This window comes from Antrostomus carolinensis, unplaced genomic scaffold (assembly GCF_000700745.2).
Source record: "Antrostomus carolinensis isolate BGI_N321 unplaced genomic scaffold, ASM70074v2 scaffold28994, whole genome shotgun sequence".
Classification (NCBI taxonomy): domain Eukaryota; kingdom Metazoa; phylum Chordata; class Aves; order Caprimulgiformes; family Caprimulgidae; genus Antrostomus; species Antrostomus carolinensis.
In genome coordinates this window covers 24,562-48,196 of record NW_010309172.1, presented here as the reverse complement: position 1 = coordinate 48,196, position 23,635 = coordinate 24,562, and the positions used below count along the sequence as shown (strand labels likewise).

The following is a 23,635-nucleotide window of genomic DNA, read 5'->3' as shown; positions in this document are numbered from 1 at the left end:
AACAGATTGCATTTAGGGAGGCTAACGGCCAGGTCAAACAGTGAGGGCTGGTAACATGCATGGGAACAGTGCATCGTCATGCCACTGGAGACATGGGATTCAGATCATAATTCTTGGACTCTGTTCTATGCCTGGGAGGAACCAGTATGCCAACAATTTTACTGTAGTTATCATTTCCCTCATTATATTACTCTGATACTACTATACTAAAATTGCTGTCTTTCTGTCACACACGTTGGTCTTTTTCTAGCTTTGTGGTGGTTTTCAGTCATGCAGTTCAGTGTGTTTGTGAAGACTTGTAGGATCAGTGCTCTTGGAGCCCCTCAGGCCTGTTCTCTGCTGAGAAGAATTGTATTTTCTCTGATTTGGAGGAGTCTCCAAGCAAGAGTTTAGATGATAAGCACTGCTACAACACCTTTGTTTAGAGAATATCAGATAGCAGGGACAAAGCAGTCCATTTCTCACAGGAAGAAGATTAGTAAAAGGGAAAGGACAAAGGTATTACAATGTTGCATATACAATATTACAACCACTTCAGCTGTTTGGTGAGACTTTTACAAGTTATCCATAAAAATCAGCCTTGTAACAGCACTGCAAACTACCATTAAGTCAATGGATTGTGTACTAGCAACTATCAGATCTATAATGTTCTGTAATACCTTACAGATGGGGAACACGAAGCACACAGCACACACACTCCATGGCAGAGGGGTTGGACTAGGTGATCTTTAAAGTTCCCTTCCAACTCAAAACATTCTATGATTTAAGTTAAAAAATAAATAAATAAAAGGTGGTTTGTAGAACAGGTAGCATGGTTTAGGTGGCAAGACTGCCCTGGACAGCTGTGCCTGCCAAGGTGTTAGGCAATGCATTTAAACTTTTGCAACTCCATATACTTTCCCACCTTTCCTCTGGCTTATTTGTTTGGATAACAGGCTATAAGAAGCAGGGCTCAAGTAGCTCAAGGAAAACTCATTATATTACTCTGATACTACTATTTAAAATGTCACTGCACATGCCCACAATGTACGGGAGGATGATTACGAGGAAGTAGCCATGGAAACCTCTGCTCTAGAAACAACAAAGCATATTTCAAAAAAGAGAAGCCTGATCATGTTATCATGTCGGAACAAATAACGTAGTTTAGCCACATCAGTATGTGGTACAACTGTGGTATAACTGTACATGCAAATAACAGCATACGTGACACTGGAGAACAGATGACACTTTGGATTATCACTAAAGCTGCCACTAGGAAGACACCAATTGCATGTTTCATGTATTTTTCTCACATAAAATTCCATTCCTGCATAGTATACCATTCTTCATGGTAGCATAGTTACAGTTATTTTTTCTGTTCACTGAGTTGCATATTTCATTGCTGAATTTCATCATTTTATCATGCAGTGTTTTCTGCCATAATATCTTGTGAAACTTTTGGTGGTCCATCTTTGTTTCAGGTGTTCAGACTGATTCTTTATCATCACCATATGCCACCTCAATCCTCATACCACCTTTTAAAAATTGTTCCTGAAGATGCTGAATGCAGGTCTCAGCAGGGATACCTCTGGGATGTAACTGGGATTTCTCCATTCTAAAAAAAAAGACTTATTCCTATCCTTTAACACTTCTAACTTTTAATTTGTTTCTCAAATAATCTTCACTCTCATCCTATGAGAGATTAGTCTCTAAAAAATATTTGTTGAAATCAGTCTCCAAAAGGTCTTTAACCTAAAATACACACGTATTGACCTGATCATCCTCGTCAACGTTTGTTGTCTTCAAGGAATAACTCAGGAGATTCATCATGCATGAATTTCTTCTACAAAATAAATAGTTCAATTCTTCCTCAATATCATGTCATTTATCTTTATTATAATTTATGTTAATTTCTTTCATATGGAAATCAGACATATGGGTCTGTTCCTGCCAAATTCAGCCATGGTGTCCTTTTAAAATATTTGGTTATACTGTCATCTTCCATTCCTCTGATACTAGGAATGCACATCACATAGTTCATCAGTTCTGTGTTTTAGTTCCCTCAAAGCTCTTGGGCGTCTGCCATATAATCCCATCCTTTGTTTCTTTTTTCCCCCCCTTAAAACTTCTCCAAACATTTCACAGTAAAAAAATCAGCCCGCAGATACATCATGTGTTCCAGACATAATTAAGCAGTGCCTAATTTGTAATAAATAGTTCTTAAATATAGTTCATGTAAGTTTTCCACATGCTAGAGAGAAAAGAAAAATGAAGGACAAATTAAGCCATACTTTCTCACATTAGCTAAATTTGGGAGGGGAAAAAAAACAAAAACAGTTTGAAAAGCTGGAAAAAAATCTAAAAAGTCTCAAAAGCAGATCTAAATAGGCATCATGTTGGCCTGAAGAAAGGCCCGTTGGAAGTGTGCCTAACTACGTGGCTACCAACTTTATTCTTGGACTCCAAATGCTCCCCCCATGGTTTGTTTCCAGATAGGTACTTTCTTACACAGTAGAGTGGTAGGTGATATTTTATTGTAAAAGCAAAACATTCCGGTATCAAACTAAAGTTTGAAAAAGCAGCCTAGATTTGTCTTGCACACCTCTCTTGCTGGATGGCATAAGAATTAAGAAATGACAACCCACTTTTCTATCTCATCATACAGGTAAGATGATTTTACAGGTAAAGTAACCGGATTTTTTTGCATCTTAAAGGAGGAAGTTTTGTGTAAAGGTTCATATACCTCTAAGAGTAAGAGGTCTTTTATGAGACAATTTGATATACGCCAGGAGTTTGCTATGAGGTATTCTTATTATCTTTATCAAATCTCTCTCTTTTTTGGGTTGTTTTTTTTTTCTTAAACAAATGAAAAAAATCTGTAACCAATCTCTTTTATTTCATAGCTGTGAATACTCTACTAAAGCGTACATGAAATAAACTATTTGCAGTAGTTCTTGTTGAGAAACCATGCTTTTTCTTAAGGTTAGACAGTTAGGGTTGACAGAAAATGAATATTCATCTAAACACATTACTGTAACTCAGAAGACAGACTCTTAGCCTTAACAATAGCAACAATGATAATAAACAATACTGTAGTTAGTAATAGAATATATTTCTAAATGTCAGTAATGGTATTTTTAAACAAAAAAGGATAACAAAGTACTGCAAATGTGTGCTATGAGGAATATTAGCATGTAGCTGCCAGATAATTTCAACGAAGGATTTCATTGTTGAATTATGAAATCATTGTGTTTGATATTATTATACACATACACTCCAGATCTGATGCAGATCTCCACATTCAAGGGAGATTCCAAGCAGCCTCAGAGGTCCTCATTAACCTTTTACCAAGCAGAGTTTATAGATAATTATTAAATAAATCTATAGATCATACCTAGTCCTAGAACAGTTTCTATAGTGTTATTCTTATCTCATTGTGATGAAAGCATGGTTAAGTTACAACAGAAAACAATGTTTTTCTCTAAACCACATAGATATGTAAGGAAGGACACAGCCATGTACGTGTTCAAATGACTAAGCATGAAATGTCATTTACAGATTCTTCCTTTCAGACACATCTGTTCTGCACCTGTTTTCATAATGTTTGTTTCTATAGATCATCTCCTGATGTTCAAAATATTTGGCCTCTCACGGAAACTTCCACATGGAAATATATGAACAATCCTCCTACCTTTAGCAGGTAAGCTTGGCAGTCACTGACATAATCATACTCCAATCCATCAAAGGTGTAATAATGTCGATCTCCATAAACAGTGCATACAGCAGGACAAGGGTAACTAGTGCAATTGAATATCCCTCTCCGACAAACACTGTAAGGAAAATTAACATTTAATGTATATTCTCACAGCAGGGTCATTTTATTTTTATATTCAAGAAGTTTTCCTGGATTCTTTACTTCAAGTCACACAGAAATTCATGAAAGGAAGAACAGTTCCAGACCCTGAAACACTGACGATTGCTTCTGAAATTATTGGTAATGCCATGGCAAAAAAATACTGAGCGTTTTGCCATCAGCACATATGTACAATAAAAATGCATAAGAATTGAATGTAAAATCTTAAAATGTTTATAGCTTATGCAAATATTTCCATCACTGCCTCCAGTATAGATAAGACACTATGCCACGACACACTCATTCATAAAACATTAATATCATATTTTTTTCTCAAGAAACGGTTAATTTCTCTTTTTTTTTTCTCCTTGGTTGCCTTTCATGATATCTATTCTCTGAAATACCAAATTTCTTTCAAAGATTAACTGATATATGTGGAATCAAGCATTTGATTTTGACTGTTTTTTTACTTGGATATCTTCTGCTTCCTTTTCAGACTGAAAGAAGCACCCACCCAAAAGTCTGCCTACTCTTCCAAGTCTATTAGTAAGCCTAATAACAGATATATCCTGTAATTGCTTATAAATGTACTCAATGCATTTTCTGTATTGATTTTCCTTTGTGGCTAGACACAGATGATTTGGAAGTATGCAAATTGCATGTCACTCACCAGGTGTAACATGGTGTGGCTATCACCTCTCCAGACAGAAATTCCCTGTCTTTCCAGGTGCATGGACAACTGTCAGGAATATAACATTTCCCTCTATGCTCAGCCATCCTTCAAAATAAAAGAATTATTAAGATGAAAATGTAAATTCACAAGTAGATCAACATAATCAAATGTGAATTGTATTGCCTAAACTCCACCAAGGGCAATCAGTATTCCATCCAGCAAAGGACAATTATTTCAGCAGCAAAAGCTGTCTGAATCAAATGATCTCCACTGTGCACAGCTGGAGACCTCACAAAGCTCACAGCTGTGGTTCCCCTTCTACCTCAAAAGGGCTATGTGCAGCTCCTGTGCAAGAGAGCAGGTAGCACAGGTACTCCTCCCTGCAAACTGCAAAGGATCTGTGTGTTACACACACTGCTGAGGCTGCAGCCGGGCTGCCCCTCATGCTCCTGTCCCAGGGAAGCAGCTGGACTGATGTGCCTGCTCCTCTGCACAGGGCAGTAACCGCCTTGTTCGAAGCACAGGATAGCAAGCTGGGCTATGGTAGCTGTTGCAGTTACCAAGAGGAAAGAAGCACAGTTTACAGAGTGGTGGTGGAGGCTACCTGCCTACCCCAGGTGAAGTGGAAACAACAAGATTAAAACAAAACAGCTGCATTCAATGCAAAAAGCAGCAGATCTAATTAGATCACAAATAAGTGACCCCAAGATGTTGTTAACCATTCTTTGCTATCTCATTATTTCCATCTGCTTAGCAAAATTAACTAAAAATTAAAATAAAATTAAAAAATGTTACTGGCACTCCAAATGCTGCTCTTTAGGGGAGCAATTCCTGCAGATGTCATTGCAACACACAGTTGAGAGTAGAGAGAGATGTGTTTTCAAAGTATGATCTTGAGATTGCTTCACTTGAAGTTAAAAGGAAGACACAAATTACAGTTTTCTTCTCCCCATAATTACTGGTTCATTAAAGATCATTTGCTTTTAAGTAAAAGAGTTAAGTGTTCAGAAAAATAATTAAAGATAGGAAAGCACTAGAACAGATTGCTTGGAAAGGTCATTTAGAGTCTCTGTCAATGGAAGTTAAACATCTGCCAAGAATAACAGAGGTACTGCTGCTTTACTTTGTGAGCACCGTAATTACCTGGGATGCCAGGATAAGGTGCCAGTCTCCAGGAAGATTCAAGATTCCACCCCCAAAAGGTTAGGTCATTCGATCAAATAATGGGTAGTGGTAGAAATAAGGTGGGAAAGGAGAAACAAAGAGAAGAACAGCATCTTAAGAGAAAAAAAAATTACATAACAGTAAAACTTCTCATAATAAGGCTTTCATGACTTGTCCATGTAGATTTAATATCATGACATATATACTTGACATCTTCTTGTATAAAGAAGAGAACTTCTGAACCCGATTTTTAAGATAAACCTGCTGGCCCCTTCCTAGCTAAAAGCCATACTCACTTCTTGGAACCGTGAGCCTGAAAGGCATAATGGCTCCAGAAATACAATTTAACATCAATGATGGTATTAACCGCAGTAAATGTTACACATTTACTTTTCTATCTAGTAGCAAAATAAGTGTTTATTCTCTTACTTAACAAAATAATTCATATGGTTTACTCCATTGTTTGACAGAAACCTGGGATTTGGCTTGTCTGTACCCCTTTTATAGTTTATCATTCAGAAAAGACACAAGTAACATAATTAGTTTGAAATAGTATAATACTATGTGACAGTGAGAGCAAAGCTTTAGCTCTGCTTTTTAACTTCTATTTTAATTATTTCAAATTGCCAAATGAACTTTCATGACAATGTTGCTAGTCTAAGTTCATGCAAATATCATGGTGATGTTTCAGTAAAAAAAAATAGTATTTTTTATATGATGTCTTGTACAGATTCGTGCATTTTTGTGTTAAAAATAATTGTTTATTCCTGTAACACTAATGGTCTTAAAAGCTAACTTCTCAGTTGAGGCAGAGGTTGTAGAGGACAACAGAATATCAGGCAAGAACAACTATTGAAATCTTAACTAGCTGTGCCTGAAATCTGTCCTTCACCAGTGCTTAGTCATCTGTGAATATCACAAGTTGCTGGAAGTGGAATTCTGGCAGTCTCATTACATTCTGATCTGTGCGCAACTGATATACTGTCAGGGGAGCATTGGCTACACATACAGTGAAATAAAATCCAATACTGAAAAAAAACAGGGAGCACTCCACCTGAGGTCAAATTTCAGCAATTTGCACAGCATATCTGACTCTTCAAATCTGAAAATGCACACAGCAGGTATCAGGGGAGGGAATGGAAACAGATGGAAGGAGTGGTGGTTGATCCTGACAGAAACTTTACAACAAATGCTTTTAGCTTTGTACTTTGATTTGACCCCTGCACAGCTTGGCAGACTGTTTCAGGGCACCAAATCCAAATACATAAGCTGAAAAAAACAGAACTTTGGCTGACTTCAGAAGGGCAGAGAGAATGACAGAGAAGAGGGCAGGATCCTGCCTGTACCCCACCCCTTTCCTGCCCCAGGTTGGGAATCAATACTGTAAGCCTGAGTAGAAGTCTAGGTGAGACAATTACTTGAGAGGTAACATAGATGGTTTACTTTATGATTTTTTGTTGTGTTTACTTCTACACTCACGTAAACTACACTGTGCAAGTGGTGGGAGTCATGTCCTGTCCTGAGTCCCAACTATCAGCCAGTATCATGGGATACTGGAATCATGGCCTGAGAGATGAGAAACTGTGGGACTCCAACTAAGGAAGCATTATAGCATAGAGCCTCACACCAGCATGAAGGAGAAAAGGGGTCTCAGAGACAAAAGAAAGAGTTGGCCATTTAACTGTGACTGTATATCTGCAAAAATTTATAGAACAATAGCTTTAAAATTAGAGGTGTGACACCACTGGAATTCAAAAAACAAACAAAAAAATGCAGTTAAACTGTGAAAAATATGTGTGTGGCTTGTGCTCCAGGTTGTTCTGACAAATCTTACCCAGGGGGACAAATGCAGCCACTTGCACACGGTGGCGAGGGCACACAGGAGAAGTTCATGGCAAGGTTCGCACAAGAGATCCCACAATTCACACCCGCTGCTGGTAAACCAGGCACAGGAGATCTGCAGTCATAGTAGATTTTTCCTTCAGGGCATATGTGAACTTCAAATGCAAAATGCAGGTTAAATGAGATCAACTGCTCTTTTACACTGAAGTTTTTCTGTTTGTTTTTGTTCACAATCTATTTATTTTAATGCATAGTTAGCCTACATTACAGTACACATAATACAGTCGGAATAAAAGCCTATAACTTCATTTTTATTACAAAGATATAAAATTAATATGTTTTAATATAAAAAACACCAAATCTTAATATTAAGCATCTGGATATATGCACCCTGGATCTGATACACGGCCTGTTCTTGAAGATGAAGTAATTATGCCTTAGGTAAACAGAATCTTTAGAAGTGGCATAATTTTCAGTATGCTGAAATCCCTTCTAAATCTGTTAGAAATTAATTAAAAAATTACTTTCTAGAAATGAAGATCTTAAGGTTTCCTAAACATGGATAGTGAGCCTAATTTAGGTATTCCCATGAGAACACATTGACCTACACCTCACAGACAATTATTTATTTTTTAAATTTCTTAAGTGACTTAGTAGTAAAATTTATGCCACAGAAAAAGGAAAAAGAAGAAAACAAGACAACTAATGCTCCTAACCTCATATTTTAAGTATGTCATGATGTTAAGTATCTCATAATGAAAATACATATGAGGAGAAAACAAAATTATTATTCACTGTAAAAAAATTTCCCTGTGCAACTGTAATATGAGACAATACTGTAAATTACCTGTATTTTCTGTAGTGGCTTCAATGCATTTCACTGTTCCATTCAAACACTGACTGGAAAAGAAAAGCAAACCCGTCTTTATTGAAAGGGAAAATGTTTTGTAGACATCATGTGAAAAAAGATAATACAACTTAGCCCAATTTAAACAACAGAAATCAGGAGAAGGAGGATTAAAATCTGAAAGCACGAGTTCAGACCAACATTTTGTTGGTGCATTCTAACCTCTGATCTGTAATGAGGGCCTAAGCTCACAAAGGTGTTTATGTACTATTTAATTGCCTAACTTTCACTAAAATAAAGAAACTGGGTATGTCAGCCTCTGTGGGAACGTAGGGCCAGGCGATTCAGGATGCTGCAGTGTAACACAAAACCTTAGCCACCTTGGTGAATATGGAAGGATACAGAATGTAAATTTCCTGTTGCACAGTCATTAGGATACACAGCTTGATTCTTTTTATTATAAGATACAGAATTGCAGAAAACTACATTGAACAATAAACCTAGTCCTTATTTTTACTTTTCCCTTTAAAAAAATTGTGTAAAACCCAAAGCATTGCAGAGGCATAGCAACGGCAGAAAAAATGAAGCCCCTACTCTCAGCTCTTGAACTACACGATTACCATGCTTCAGTTACAACAATTATAAGACCTCAGCAAGAATCAATCTTGACATTCAAGTCACAGACATGATTTAAAATCAGCAGGTTGAAAGCATTTCTTGTAAAGTGAACAAGTTTGACCAGGAAACGTGGGAGGTTTCCCCACTTGTTTCAGTGAGGTCAGGATTCCATCATGAATTAATAATACAAAATGACACAAATATAGCTCTCTGCAAGCCTTTGTCTGAAAGACTTTCCAAAATAGAATCACAGTGTTTATTCTTCTGAAACCAGCCTCATATTGCTATGATAATGCCCCCAGGTCTAATAAGAGGACTGCAACCTTCATGTGTGTGTTCTGAGGAACTCTTTAGTCCCTTGGCTTACAGAATTGTCCAGGTATTCTGTTGTTAAAATAAGCAGGTACATAATCCAGTTTATATTAGGCCTCCTTTTACTAAGTGTGTAAGAAAAATAAAATCTTGATACAGCAGACCTTCATCCTTTGTGAAAAAAATTCTCAAGGCTCTTGAGTAGCATCCAAACTGCACTACATGAAACATAAAACTCTTGGCACGCAAACCTACCAGGAGCTTGTTGGCGTAGGGAGGATTTCTCCAGGCTGGAGGGCTTTGCCCTTGTAATGACAATGACAGGCAGATCTGTTAAAAGAATATTTATGCATGTATATACAAAACCAAGATGAAATGGAATTTAAGGGCAATCCATCTATCAAGCTATTATGATATGCAGGTTTTATAATTCATTATCTCAACCTCTATATTTACAATACACTTCTAAAAGTGAAAACTAAAAATTTACACTCTGACTGTACTAAAGTCACCGGCAAAACTCCTGTCATCTTCAACAAAGCAAGGATTTTCCTCAATCTCCATATTATTTATTTGCTGTTTCTGTGCATTAGTCTTTTAGAAAGGAGCTTTTCTTCCCAGTTATGGGAGTAGTATGGCAACATGTAGTTTCTATTCAAAGAACTGTCAAAATCATGGGACAGAGGAACTGTCATAGCAAAATCCATTAACTGTCTGTGATAAAAGTCAGATACAATAAAATTAGCAACAGAATTCCCTAGAAACCATGAAAAATATGGGAATTCTAAGTTACCTCCCACTCTTTAATAGTTTGAAACAGTCTTTATCCCTATATTATGAACTTTACAGATCATTACAAAATATATGTCACAATGAACAGCAATAACTCTGTATAATCTTGAAATTTATATAAATATTCATTACAGTTTTTAATTCAGTATCTGAACTCAGTAACTTCCCATTGTGGTAAGCTGTAAAATTTTGGTACACATTGTACAAAAACTATTTCCTTTCATTGACCATTTCCTTCCATTTAATTGAAGGGGTTTGCATTATGAGACAGAAAAAAGACACTCCTAGCCACTCTGTCCATACTATGCCTGACTTTAGGGATTGCTACTAGATAGATTTAATCTCAATTTATTTTAAAGTGTTAAGGTTTTCATATGAAAATGCTTTCCCATGAATTTAAAAAGTTACATCACCCTTCTCTAAAGCAGTGTGACATATCTTCTCTGAAGTGCAGTAGATGACTGTACACACAGAAGCAAATGAGGCCCCACTATTAATTAGTACAAAAGAATATGAAATCTTCGCATATTACTTGCTATCCCATTTAGGCAGTCTACATCTTGAGGGAAACAGCAGAAAAACTACTTTAAATCTTGCTGGAAAGAGGAAAATGTGCCTATGCATATATTCCATTTTCTTGGGACTTACATTGATACACAGAAGTTGACTGACTCTTCAAAATACTTTCCATCAGGACAATTACATCCTTCTGCACAGTCATCACCACAGATATTTGCCATAGAAAGTGAAGCACAGGAGTGTTTACAAAAAGAAGAGCACTGATGATAATGCATACCACTGTGACACATCACAGCTGGAGGAGAGAGTGGGAGAGAGAAGGGAGAACATTCTCTTAAAATGTGAAAAATAGAAAACAAAGCAGTATATCATGGGAGTGCAAAACAGCAAAGCAAAATGGTCTCTTGCTGCACTGGGGTGAGTTAAAATGCATGAGAAAAATATGCTATTTTACTGATTTCTTAGTCAGATTACATTCAGGTGGGTTTATGTTAAACAAGTCTTTGGCTGCAATTGTCTATTTTGTAAGCAGTAGGTGTCTATTCTTTAATATGGGAGGGAGGCGGGGGGGTTGGTGTGTGTGTGTTTGTCTGGATAGTAACTCAGGTTTCCAAGAGAGGAAGAATAGCCCAGTGAAGGTTGAGGCATTACTCTATGCTTTGAAATACCTTGTTTCAAGTCATTGCTGTATCCTACTTGTAAAATCAGCTTGCCTTCCCTAAGCAAATGGCCCTGCTCCTGCCACTCCCTGACTACTTTATCCTAATAGGGGTTTCCACATGACTTAGAAGTTCAAAGTCTGAAATTTAAATTCTCTTTGTAACCAACAGAAAGGGACAGGAACCCCTCGTGAGGCAGCTTAGGGTCTTTGACTCAGATACCAAATGTAAAGGCTGTTAGCATTCTCCCGAGGATGTCATTGTCCCATGGCACAATTCTAGTTTCCAGCAAAAAAGGTCAATCACTGTATTTTGTGGAATTTTACACATTTCTAAAAGAGACTCTGTTCTGCAAACGTTACTCACCACAGTAAGAAATGTGAGATCTGAAGTCAATGACGACCCCATGCTTGCCACAGATGTAAGCATAGTGTGCCAGAGCATTACACAAACAGCTGCTTCCACATTTGCAGGCGTCGAAGCGGCATAGCTGGTAGTATAATCCTGGACTGATGTAGGCGTGGCAGGGAGCAAAAACGTCTTGATTGATGATATCACAGTGAGATGCATACTCAGCTAATAGAAGGTGATATTGTTTTAGCCAGATCTCCTCTGGAAGTATTCAAAACCCACCTGGACATGATCCTGTGCAACCTGCTCTAGGTGAACCTGCTTTGGCAAGGGCTGGACTAGAGGATCCCTAGAGGTCCCTTCTAACCCTGACCATTCTGTCATTCTGTGATTAAGTGATAACAGTTTGTCAAAGAAATTGCACAGAATAATAAAATCAAACATAGCCAGTTGTGCAACAAAAGCTTGTATACAAAGTCTTTCTGGAAAGTTCTATAGTTTAAAACTGATATTATAAGCAATTCTCTCTACAGTAAAGTCCACTTAAGATAAAAATAACTATATAAAACCAGTTATGCCTTCCTCTAGGAGGGCAGGAAACTTAATTGGCAAAATAATATATTTCAAATGAGTTAATTAGAAGAGTCCTCCAAAGCTTGGAATATGTTTTTTCCTACTTGATAGCTTTTCCTACTTCATTTAGCTTTGAAATCAGCAATGGCCATACACTTCTTGGCGTGTGGACTCAGGAAGCAATACAAACTGGAACTCGAGTGCATGCAAGTCCCAAGCTGGTCATATATCTTCTAGTGCCAACAGAACCTCCTCCTCAGCTGGAGCGTACTACCACCACAAGTGGTGGAATATCCCAGAAACACCTCAGTGTGGATCACATTTAAGACAATTTTGGTGCTAAAAATGTGTCCATACCCTTCATTCTCCCTGTTCATTCCCACATATACACACTGACACAAGGATTTCTGGAGTCTCCCCGTAAACTACACTCAAGTGTAAAAAAGTAACCTGACAAAATAAGTAAACAAACAAACAACAATTTATTTTTCAGATTCATCACAGACCTGGGAAAAATGTTTGTGCTGGCTCAGCACAGGTGGTAGCATGGGGCAGGACCACTTACTCAGGGACTGCTTTTTCCAGTGATGATTACTGGATCACAAAAAAATTCAGGCTGGAAGGGAACTCAGAAGGTCATGTAGTCCACCCTCCTGCTCTAAATAGCTTACATTTATGTCAAACTCCACTTTCACTGAGGAAGCACAGAACTGAAGGTGGGGAATGAAGTATCTTGGAGAGAGCTAACTTGGCTGAGATGTACTGCTTTAGAAGACAGACAATGCTGAAGACATAAAAAGTCTTACAATGCCCCAGATTCTTAGATGTTTATGGTTATTCTAGGCTTGCTCCCACAGGCTCTAAATATGGCCAAATCCCACATCCTTAGTGAGGCCTTATGTCTGAAACATTAAAAACATTAGACTCAATTCTGTCAGAACTGGCAACTACTGTCTGCCCATTGTCTTCAATAATTGAAAAGGACAGAAACACAGAAAAGAGGAGACAGTGAAAGTTCAGAGAAAAACACCAGCCAAAACAAAATCTTTACTCAGGAATTTTAACAAATCCACAGATCTCAGATTGTTTGCATCAGTTAGTGTCAGAGAGCATAGATGGAAGATAAGGAAACTTTAAATGCAACAAGCATGGAGAAGCCAGAGACAGGACTTTTGATCTGAACACTGTCTCAGCAAGACAGTGTCTCCTGTACTTTCTTTGTCAATCTACAAATATGCATCACATCATTCCTCTTGACTGGCATAATTTACAGGACTGCAGACAGTGTTCTGCCTAGCACTCTCCATGTATATCAGACAGCAGAATTTAGAATTCATGGCCAGTACACCCAGCATTAAACGATCAGCTAGCTTGTATTTATGATGGACTTACATTTTACTTGCTAAATGTATGGAAAGAATGGTCTTTGCCAAAAAAAAAAAAAGGGAAAGAAAGAGTGCACATCTAAAACTGAAGTGGAAATACATGTATGTGCAACTCACAGAGAAAACAAAAAATGGCATAATAATAATAATAATAATAATAATAATAATAACAACAATATACAGCTAATTCCAGACTCCCATGTGAGAACATACCATTTTGCTGATTAACATTGCAGGGATCAACCACAGGAATATTGATAGGCACAGAACAAGCTGAGGAAACCTTCCATGCATTGGCATGAAGTTGTGGGGTCCCTTCTATCATCCCTGCCGGAGAACTGAAAAGGAAAAGATCAACACTGCAAGTGTCCTGCTGACCTTACAGACCACATAGGTGAGGACACAAGTACATCAAAAAGTCTTAGATGCATGTTCACATGGAACATTCAACATGTCAAAAGAATTTCCATCTGTGAGGTATAAAAGAAGAAAAGGCATGTGAAGATTTCCATCAATATTTTACTCATGCAAAACCATTCTTACACTCAAAGTCTGCCCTCACACTTAATTCAAGTACTGTGAAATCAGTTGATGGAGTCATTAATGAGAGGAGACTTTGGCCTTTATTTGAGTATATACATTTAGTGAAATTTGACCTGTTAGCCAATTTCAGTGTTCTAGAGGGGGACTGTTTGCATTTCGATGCTATTTTTCATGAAGTATTTCAAAAGCATTTATTATTGCTAGAAAAGTTTTGTGATATATCTTGAGGAACTTAAGAGGAAATGAAGTAAAAGAGCAAGGAAAGTGTGCCTTTCCAATTAATCTATTCCTATGGTTCAGTATTACACTTTTTTCCACTAAAACTTGATGTGGGGGAAAAAAAAAAAATCAAACAGTAGTAAGTGTTAATCAAGTGAGGATTATACTAGTAGTATGAGGGAAAAAGTACATTCAAGCAATACCATCATCCAATAACTTCTATAAATAATATGATAGGTTTTTAAAATTACTTAGCTTAACATCTTAGAAAGACTTAGCTAAATATATGAGATTCATATTTTAAAGTGACTAACATTCTAATTAAGAGATTTTATATTGGTTTGTTTAATGAAGTATGAGCATGTTAACAAAATGAAATAATCAGATGTTTACATTCAACAAAACTTTCCACTTGTTATTAAACATAATCTAAATGTACAATATGCAACTTACAGAAAATCATCTCTTAAATTCCCATTGTACGTTCCACACAGCCCTAATGTTCTTCTCTTCCAGCCAACATCAACTTGAACATAGATTCTCTCCCCATCTTTAGCAAAAAGTATCTTCAAACCAAAACTAGTTTTCAGTTGAACAAAGAAAGAAGATATATTCTGAATTTCAATAGCCCCTGCACATAGCAAAACAAAAAGAAAAACAAAGTCACTGAAATCCAGCTTCCAGGTAGTATTGATTTACCCCTTAAACAGAATAGATTTTGAAAATTCTGAAATAAAATGAGAAAATATGCACAACCTCACCTACATCCTCCATCTGAATTTATGATACTACATATCTCTTTCATTAGAAACACAAATCAGGAATTGCAACTACTGTCAACAGTAGAAAATGTCTCGCCTTTCTGTACCTGTAAGTTATCCAGAAGCCACTCTCGCATTTCACTTTTTTAGAAGAAAGCAATGCAACAGCATGCCTCTGGCAATGAGAAGGTAAGTCAAGAAACAATTTGTTTCTTAGTCTCCAGGGATGTTATAACATTAACAGATGTCTGTAAAGTGTATTCCAATCTTTAGAGAGGAGGTTCTTTCTTACTACTATTGATACAGCATCAGTATAGTTGCTTCTTTAGACTGTATGTGAACTAAGGCCCTATCAAATTCCCAGCTTTCCTGCCCAGCAAATCCATTATAAGAGGAAATGGAAATTTCACAGTCACAGCATTCATTTGCTACACATTGTTGGGCTACTTGCAGCTGCAAGCTTAAAGCAGATCTACCTTCACAAGCAGCCTCTACGCATGCACACACACTTAGCTGCATAAACTGAGAAGAGGTAGATAAAATGCTTATGTGAGCTTAAATATATTCTTAACTGATAAAACTTACTTGATACACCCAATTATCAAGACATTTGTCATTGATTATATTTGTCACAGACTACAGGAAGAGACAAGAAAGTGAATAGGGACTGATTCAAAAGACAAAATGAAATTAACAATGAAATTATGAAGCAGAACTGTCAACATAACTGAAAAACTGAGCTATGAAACTCACTGTCATAGGAAGCTGTGAAAGCCGAAAGTAGAATTTTGACTGGACAAATTCAATTAAGACATAGCTGCAACTACCAGCACAGAACTCCCTAAACACACATTTGCTAGAGGCTGGGAAAGGAAATGGGATCTCTCACTTTATTCTTTCAGAAAGAGACTAAAAATCCAGTAAGAATTTACTACTGATCACTGTAATATACAAAATTTAGCAATATCATTTCCACCTTCAGTGCTTAATTTTATAACATACTTCTAGGGCTGATTTATTTTACTATCCTTTCCAAAACCATGAAGTACCCTGCCTGAAATCACATTAGTCAGCACTGAAAGCAACGTAGGTCCTGTAAAGCACGTGGATTCTATTCCATGCCACTTATTCCAAAAAGCTTTAATCAAGCTAGACCTTAACATCAGCATGAAGATGATTTACAACTTCTCTTCACCTCCCTTCTTTTTCTTACCTCCTCCCCCTAAACACAAACAAAATAAGTGGAATTTCTAGGTACCCTGCAAGATAAGAAATGCAAAGAAATGAGGGCATAATGAAGGACACTGTTTCACAGGTTGAAAAAGTACATTTATAGAACCACTACCAAGGTTATAAAAAGTAAGTGATTATACATTTCATAAGTTATGTTTGAAGAAATTCCTTTTTCATAGACAAATATTATTAAAAACTTTTGGAGTATGTAAAAGAAAGAATGCGAACCCTGGTAAAATTCTACTCCATGCACTTCTTACCATTAAGGTTAAAAACTGGGTTAAGGCCAGTTTGGACTTGACCATATCTCGTGAGAGTTACTTGCTTGTTCACATCATCTTCAAGAACTAGTGTTACAGACTCAATGCAGGCATGGTCAAAGTTCTAAATAGAAACAAGTTTCACCATCAGGAACAGGCAAAGTCATTAATATTACCATGGAAAACAAAAACAAACAAACAGGGGAAAAAATAGTTTTATAGAAAGGAAATATCGTAACTGTCATCAGGTAAATCAGTTCTAAATTATCACTCAAAGCTTTAAATAGGGCACCTGAAATTGCATGTAGAACATAATAAAACATTACATATGCATATAAAAGCAAGCAGAACGCATTTTAGCTATTATAGCAGTCTAGTAGTAAGGGGACAGAGATCCCCCAGTACTCATACTGGGTTCAAAAGGCCATACTTGCATGGCCACGCTGGGTACTCCTCATTGCTGAGTTAACCAGTGTTTGAGCAAGAGTCTGACCCTGTACATATCAAGCTGGTGCAACCAGAGCCCAAATGCAACAATGCAGGAAAAAGAAACTACTGACACATGGAGGTACTTCTCTCTTGAAACGTCATCATAATCTCTGACTACAGACCAAAAGGATACAATTTCTCCAGAATTATACTACAATAATTTATAAATATCTGACTATCAAAAAATGGCAACTTATAAACTAACTCACACTCATCATTTTAGAGTGCTATCTAGGCAGAATTTATGAATCTAAGTACAGAACAAAGGTGACACAAAGCCAGCTTAAATCAAGCATCTTATGCTCCCTGGAGCCCCTATATCTTCACCCAGCAACTTTCCAAGGTGCCTAGAGTTATGCTAAGGGTAATTTCCAGTAGCATCCTCGTCTCTCAGTGGCTACCTAACCAACCGTTTTATGCTTGAGGCCACCTGAAATGCAGAAACAGGAGTCTCAACACCTATACAGGAGAAAGAAGTGCTTATAAAACAGCAGAGGCACCAGCTCATAGCCTAGCTTTTGAAGGGACATGAGAGGCAGTCCCATAGTAGGGCAGCTTCTGTGCATCACTGTGCTGATGAGTTCAGGCATCCCAGTCCTCAGCACAGGGGCAACTGTGAGTCACAGTCTCAGAGCCCCTTCTGAGAGCCTAAGTGACTAAAAACATAATTAAATCCAGTCTCACAGACAAGTACTTTTATAAGCATCTCTATTCGTAAAGCCTGGTGTTGATACCTGCCAAAATACTTTCAAACAAACATGTGTGGTAGCTACTCTCTTCAATAGTTTCCTATAAGGCATTGTTCCAACAAATTAAATATGCTATAACATATCAAGTAAAAATCTAAAGCTACCAAAAAACCCCCAAAACTCTTGCCTAACTGGTAGTGTATTAAACCTGTTCAGTGCTGCCAGCAACAGCTTTACTAAAGCCTGAGACATCTCTTTGTATCATATCCAAATATGTATATAATTTTTCAATGTGCATAAATTAACTCCTTAGACTTTATCCCTCTAAAGATGCAATTGATTTTACAAAGGGCAATACAACATGTAGTAATAAAACCGCTTACAAAAAAGCTGTAAAATGGTTTCAATTCATATTTTCTGTTAAACATAACCCAGTAGTTTACACTAGAACTTATACAAGATTGCCTGAAATATGGACGGACATGTTTGTTGTGAATGTTCAACAAAAATGTGACTTACCTGTCCACAAGGTGCTTTCTGTAAAGTGACTGTGAATTTGTTTTTCCCAGTGCCTTTAACCAAAATGTACTGGCAAATCCCAAGAAAGGTAAAATGACGTCCATCAAATGTTGTGAAATGAGAGCTACCTGTGATGGAGCATTCAGCTTGAGAGAAAAGGATAAAAAAGAATGTTTGCTTGTGTAAGAATACATCCTTATTCTTTAAATTATGGAAGAGAGATAAATAAGAAACTTTCTCCTTATTTCTAAGCACATAATCCAGGCTAACTAATATTAGTTATTATCTAGCTATTACGGCATTTGGAAATAAAATATGTTATATTCACCTACTTCCATCAGATACCTTCTCATATTGGACACCAATGTGCAGCATCTTTTGGTTCTAACTAGATGAGATGCCTTAGAGGCACGAGTTCTACAAAATACAACAGAGTTTTTTCTTTATTACAACTCTGAAGTTTCCTAGAATCTTCTTCCTCATCATCTTTTGGCATGACTGAGTGTGAAAGAGGACAAGCTTCTTTCTCCTTCCTTCCAGGTACTACGGCACTGCTTGTTGCCACAGGCGTGAAGAGGCTGCAGGCGTGTGTCCTCAGGGCACATCTATATTCATTTTTCAGTTCAGATCAGGAGTGCACTGTTGAAGCAGGTCTCCAGCGTGTCCCCACTTACTGCACTTTCATTCACACCACGGAGCAGTGTCAGAGCACATGAACTAGATTCATTTTGGCTGCAACTACCGCAGGAGGTGCTCTGTGGGAGCACATCTAACCTGCTTCTGCTACTAAAAGGCATTCAGTCCCCCTAACCAAACTAGAGGAGTCGTAATTAACCCTCAACATACGGACATATGGAGTGGTTCTCAGTGTCAATTGTTTTATACTTCAGATTCACCCTGTACCTAGCTTAGTAACTGTTAAGCCTTGTTTATTGCCTTGTTTCTTACCTTGTTCAGAGGCCTAGCTTAGTAACTGTTAAGCCTTGTTTATTACCTTGTTCAGAGTGGCTCCTTAATTTGTAAAAAATTCTCTTTATGACTTTGATAGTATAATCTTGTCTAAAATGCAGAACTGTCAATGGAGTTTCACTACCTGACTACTGCCATGCTCCTCTGAGTAACTCATTACAGAGAAACGTAATCTTTAAAGATAAGGAGGAACTGTTGTTACAAGGGAGAAAATACAGCACACTGAGCATCAAAATGATGTTTTTCTTATTATGTGGATTACAATTACACCTAGAAGTGAAGAGATACTTATACTTGGCCTAGGTACTGCACAGGCAATAGAAAAAAAACACCTGACCCAAAGAACAAAGAGTGTAAACAGCAGATAGAAAATAAGAGGTGGATGTAACACACTGAGTTAGGGGAGGAAATGGGAAAAGGTAAGATGAGTATGGTCAGGCACTTAATAGCTTTACCCCAGCTGGCCCACTGCTACTCTCAACATCTGTCTACTTGAATGAGTATCCCAAGCCCTTGGATCATTTTTGGCTCTGTTGTCTTCTGAAAAGTTTATCCCTTATGTTCGCTGAGGAGGGAAAAGAATAATGAAATACAGGTACCTGGGCAATCATGATCAGTGCAGTTCCAAATGCCACCAATACAAATACTGAAAAGAAAAATCACAAAACACAGAAATTCAGTGTTCTGATCTTTAGCAAAAAGAGCAGCTTTGAGCTAATTAATATGTCTTGAATTCACCCTTTCCATAGAACAGCCTGCATATTTTAGTGATACACAGGGCCCTGACTGTAAAACATAGATAATAAATATTCTTTAAAATATAAGTGCCACTATGATGTTAAACTAACTATAGGCAGAGGTCACAGAGAGAGGAAATACAGACGTGAGGCTTTCACATACCAGTTGCTACATTCTTGTTCAATTTTTGAGCCTACAGGGAAGGCAGTTCCATGATAAATACAAGGACAATTCGACACAGAGATACAAGTTCCATTTTCCATAATGAGACCTATTGGGAGGAAAGTTAATAAATTACATAAAAAACAAATTAACAAACTCAGGATCACTGCTCTTCCCCCATCTGACTCAAACATTCAAATATGACAGAAAGTGATCTCATCAGTCTTAACCAGGGACCAGCAAAAAGTCACTCAACGAGGGCAGGGAGCTCGGAGTGATGAACAGTGAAGCTCTCTCAAAGCAGTTGTCACTCTGAATAGTTACTTTATGAAAAATTTCTGCCTTAAACATGTAAAACTGTGCAGACTCAAAACTGAGAAGATTCTGAGATCACATAATCTTTAGTCCTTCTAGAACAGGACTGTTCACAGTCCAATCCCTATTTCTTATTGAGTACAGGTCTAAGGAAATATGTTTTCTTGTATAGAGCATAAGACATGTTCTGTTTAAACAAAACCTCAATATATTTTGGAATAATTCAGATTACATGGATTAAATCTATGCAATATCTTATTGTAGCAAGCACTAGTGATGGCTCCAGATTTTAACTGCCCATCTTTGTGTTCTAGAGAAATGTTTAGAACAACATAAAAGGAAGAATCACAGTGAGAATAACAACAGTTAGAGCAGAATTTATAATATTCATATTTTCAGGCTTTAACTTTAAGCACAACCTATTTAGACAACTTTATTATGATGCTGGATATTAGCTTTACACTTATTTTTTCACATAAAATTGACAGTACTTACCATCTGGACAGTAACAGCCATCTAAGCAGTGTAGGTTGCTGCCAAGACAATCTTTTTCAAATGTGCAAGTTGGTGGACAACAACTGATACAGTCCCGGTGTACAAAGCTGTCTTCACACTTCTCAGCTAGAAAAAATACATGGTATAATGAACATCAGGGCAATTTCTCTTTCCAAACTGAGGAACTCGTCTCTCTCAAATAAACAGTTGTGCAGTGCTTCTAGTATAGGTAACTACTCAGATCAGGTACAATGGACCGTTTGGAAAGGTTTTAACTATTGAATTATGGTGAATCTCTCATCAGTATAAGTCTTTCTTTACCAAATTCTTACATCACCCCTCCAAAAGAAGTTACAGTTTCTGTGACAGGGGAACATGTGCTCATATCTCAGCTAGTTCAAAGTCTTGTGCATGAGACTGGGCTGTAATTGAAGGGCGGTGGTGATAACTAGAAGGAGCTGGGTTAACTGTATTAGTTCTGTTACAGGGCCAGTAGACAATGAAAGGTCATCTGGGAAGAGGGGCAACATCAGATCTCCACAAATGTTTGTTCTTTGTCCTACAATATGATCAGCACACGTGACGTTTCAAGCAATCTGCAGAAACATGAATTTTGTATGAATCAAGATCAGATCACAATGGAATTAAAATATTCCTCTAGCAAGTCACTGACTTCATGGTTTGCCAGCAATAGTGAAGTTGGCTGATCTACTTCAGAATCAGGTTTGAGTCCTGTCGTGACAAACGTTTTCAAGATGGGCTTATTTGACATGAATACATGGGATATCTCAAAGGTCACATAGCATGCTTTATTAAAGAGTCTTACTACAGGCAGGAAAGTCATCCCTCCAGTCCCGCACCGGGGACCCAGCGTGAGAGCATGCTCTAGCATACTCTGTCACCGCCCTGCAGTATGTTTCATCATCATCCACTCTGAAATGATAAAACAAGAGAGTAATCAAGGAACTCAAATTCCATCTACAAATCTACCACGGGACACTGCACAGGATACTTCACACACAGCTGACACCACTCAGTCATAACGGCACACAGTGAAAACACTATGAAAAGGAACGAGTTATACTGAATATCTTGTGTTTTTATCATTTGATCTCACAAGAAGTTATCTAATATTACCACAATGAATAAACCCACTAATTTATTACAAAAGATATAAATGCTGTTTGTGGTGAAAGAGGAACATGACTTTGTCTTGAAGACAATGGACACCTCAACAGTTTCAAGTTCCACATCCCAGGCCCTCTACCTCCTGCATGATGTAGAAACTCTAACCTACACTGATAAAAGGCATTCTGGTCCAAGTAGCAAGTTCAAGTTTCCAATTGCCTGTCAGTCCTTGAACTTAGGTGAGAAGAACCCTGTTGGTGGACTCCTGACCTTGTGCTGAAATGGTCAGTGCCAGAAGCATTATCCACTGAATAGTGTAGACAGGCTCAGGGATTTACAGCGTGACCTTGGACAAAGACATTATCTCTGCCTTAGTCTATACAAAGCAGCTGTACAGTGTGCTTTTGCCTGGACCAAGTAAAGAGGCATTGATCAGTATTCAGGTAAGCTCAAATTTCATTCAGATGTAAGTGACATAAGGTGAGACACCATCAGCCTTTTGTTACAGTGAAAGTCCAACAACTCCTATCGCTCACTGTGGAGGACTTGATGCCAAAATGAACTAGACATAACATGACATTTCTATTATATGCACACAAAATCATGCTTCCAAAGCTAATGGTCTTAAGAATATATTATATTGTGTTTGTATTCTGCTTTCAACACATCTGTTATCACATCAAACACCACTGTACTCTTTGTTACAGTGATCAGAGTCTCTCCAGCTTTCCTTATCTAATCCAATTAAATGGGTCTTAACAGAAAGAATACTTGGCATATACTATGGCCCCACAAAAAAATTGATAAACTGACACTAAGCCACAAGAAGAGAGGTCTCTTTTATAAACAAAATAAGCCTAAATTAATGAGGTTCTTTGACACAGAAACTTCCTTCAAGGTTTTTAATGTTCACACAATTCACATCGAGACAAATATGCATGGTGACAAAAATCAAATCCACCTTAACACCATTACGCTGATTCAATATCACATTTGAAAATTCGCTTCTCATTATTCTTCTTTTGCAAAGAAAAATTCACAATAAACTCCTGAGTTACAAAGAGACCATACAGAGGTAACTCATCCCTTCTCTGAGCAAAATGAATATACAGACCTTAAACTTCAGGAAGCACACTTTGGAGATTTGCCTACAAACATAAATGTTTCCGTCTTGACTTTATGGTAAAGCAGGAAACTAAAAATTCATCAAAAATGAACTAACAAGTTGTAAGGGGTTATACTGAGTGGTTCTTACTTTTAGTCTTGTGATCTTTTCTGTATGTTTTTGATTAAATTGATGATACTCTGAGAAGGTCATAATACTATCTGGTAAAAATCCTGCTATTTATGACAATTACTTCTTAATTTAAAAACCCTACTAAAAAGGAAGAGGTACACTGCTCAGTCATTAATTCACTTACATTCTGGACCAACAGTTTAACTTGAATAATAAGAACTAAACGGGATTCTGGAGAGCTAAGGAAAAAATACCAGCTTGCAAATAATGTTAGCAGCTGAGGGGGTGTCACACCCACCAAAGCCAATGAG

The 23,635-nt window shown here is 37.4% G+C and overlaps 1 protein-coding gene across 1 annotated transcript in view; it reads right to left on the bottom strand.

The window, feature by feature from the left end:
* LOC104523452 (otogelin-like protein) overlaps window positions 1–23,635 on the bottom strand; it is a gene marked incomplete at its 3' end in the record, with an annotated part of 55,153 nt that overhangs the window by 10,514 nt on the left and 21,004 nt on the right. Inside the window, exons 12-26 of the mRNA XM_029084504.1 lie at window positions 21,786–21,892; window positions 20,960–21,085; window positions 20,150–20,258; window positions 19,849–19,895; window positions 18,281–18,426; window positions 16,584–16,707; window positions 14,783–14,960; window positions 13,781–13,905; window positions 11,625–11,834; window positions 10,729–10,894; window positions 9,544–9,618; window positions 8,359–8,411; window positions 7,504–7,666; window positions 4,503–4,610; window positions 3,671–3,809 (exon numbers count right to left, since the gene is read on the bottom strand). Of these exons, the coding sequence (XP_028940337.1) occupies window positions 3,671–3,809; window positions 4,503–4,610; window positions 7,504–7,666; window positions 8,359–8,411; window positions 9,544–9,618; window positions 10,729–10,894; window positions 11,625–11,834; window positions 13,781–13,905; window positions 14,783–14,960; window positions 16,584–16,707; window positions 18,281–18,426; window positions 19,849–19,895; window positions 20,150–20,258; window positions 20,960–21,085; window positions 21,786–21,892 (1,876 nt within the window). The remainder of the gene's footprint in view (window positions 1–3,670; window positions 3,810–4,502; window positions 4,611–7,503; window positions 7,667–8,358; window positions 8,412–9,543; window positions 9,619–10,728; window positions 10,895–11,624; window positions 11,835–13,780; window positions 13,906–14,782; window positions 14,961–16,583; window positions 16,708–18,280; window positions 18,427–19,848; window positions 19,896–20,149; window positions 20,259–20,959; window positions 21,086–21,785; window positions 21,893–23,635) is intronic.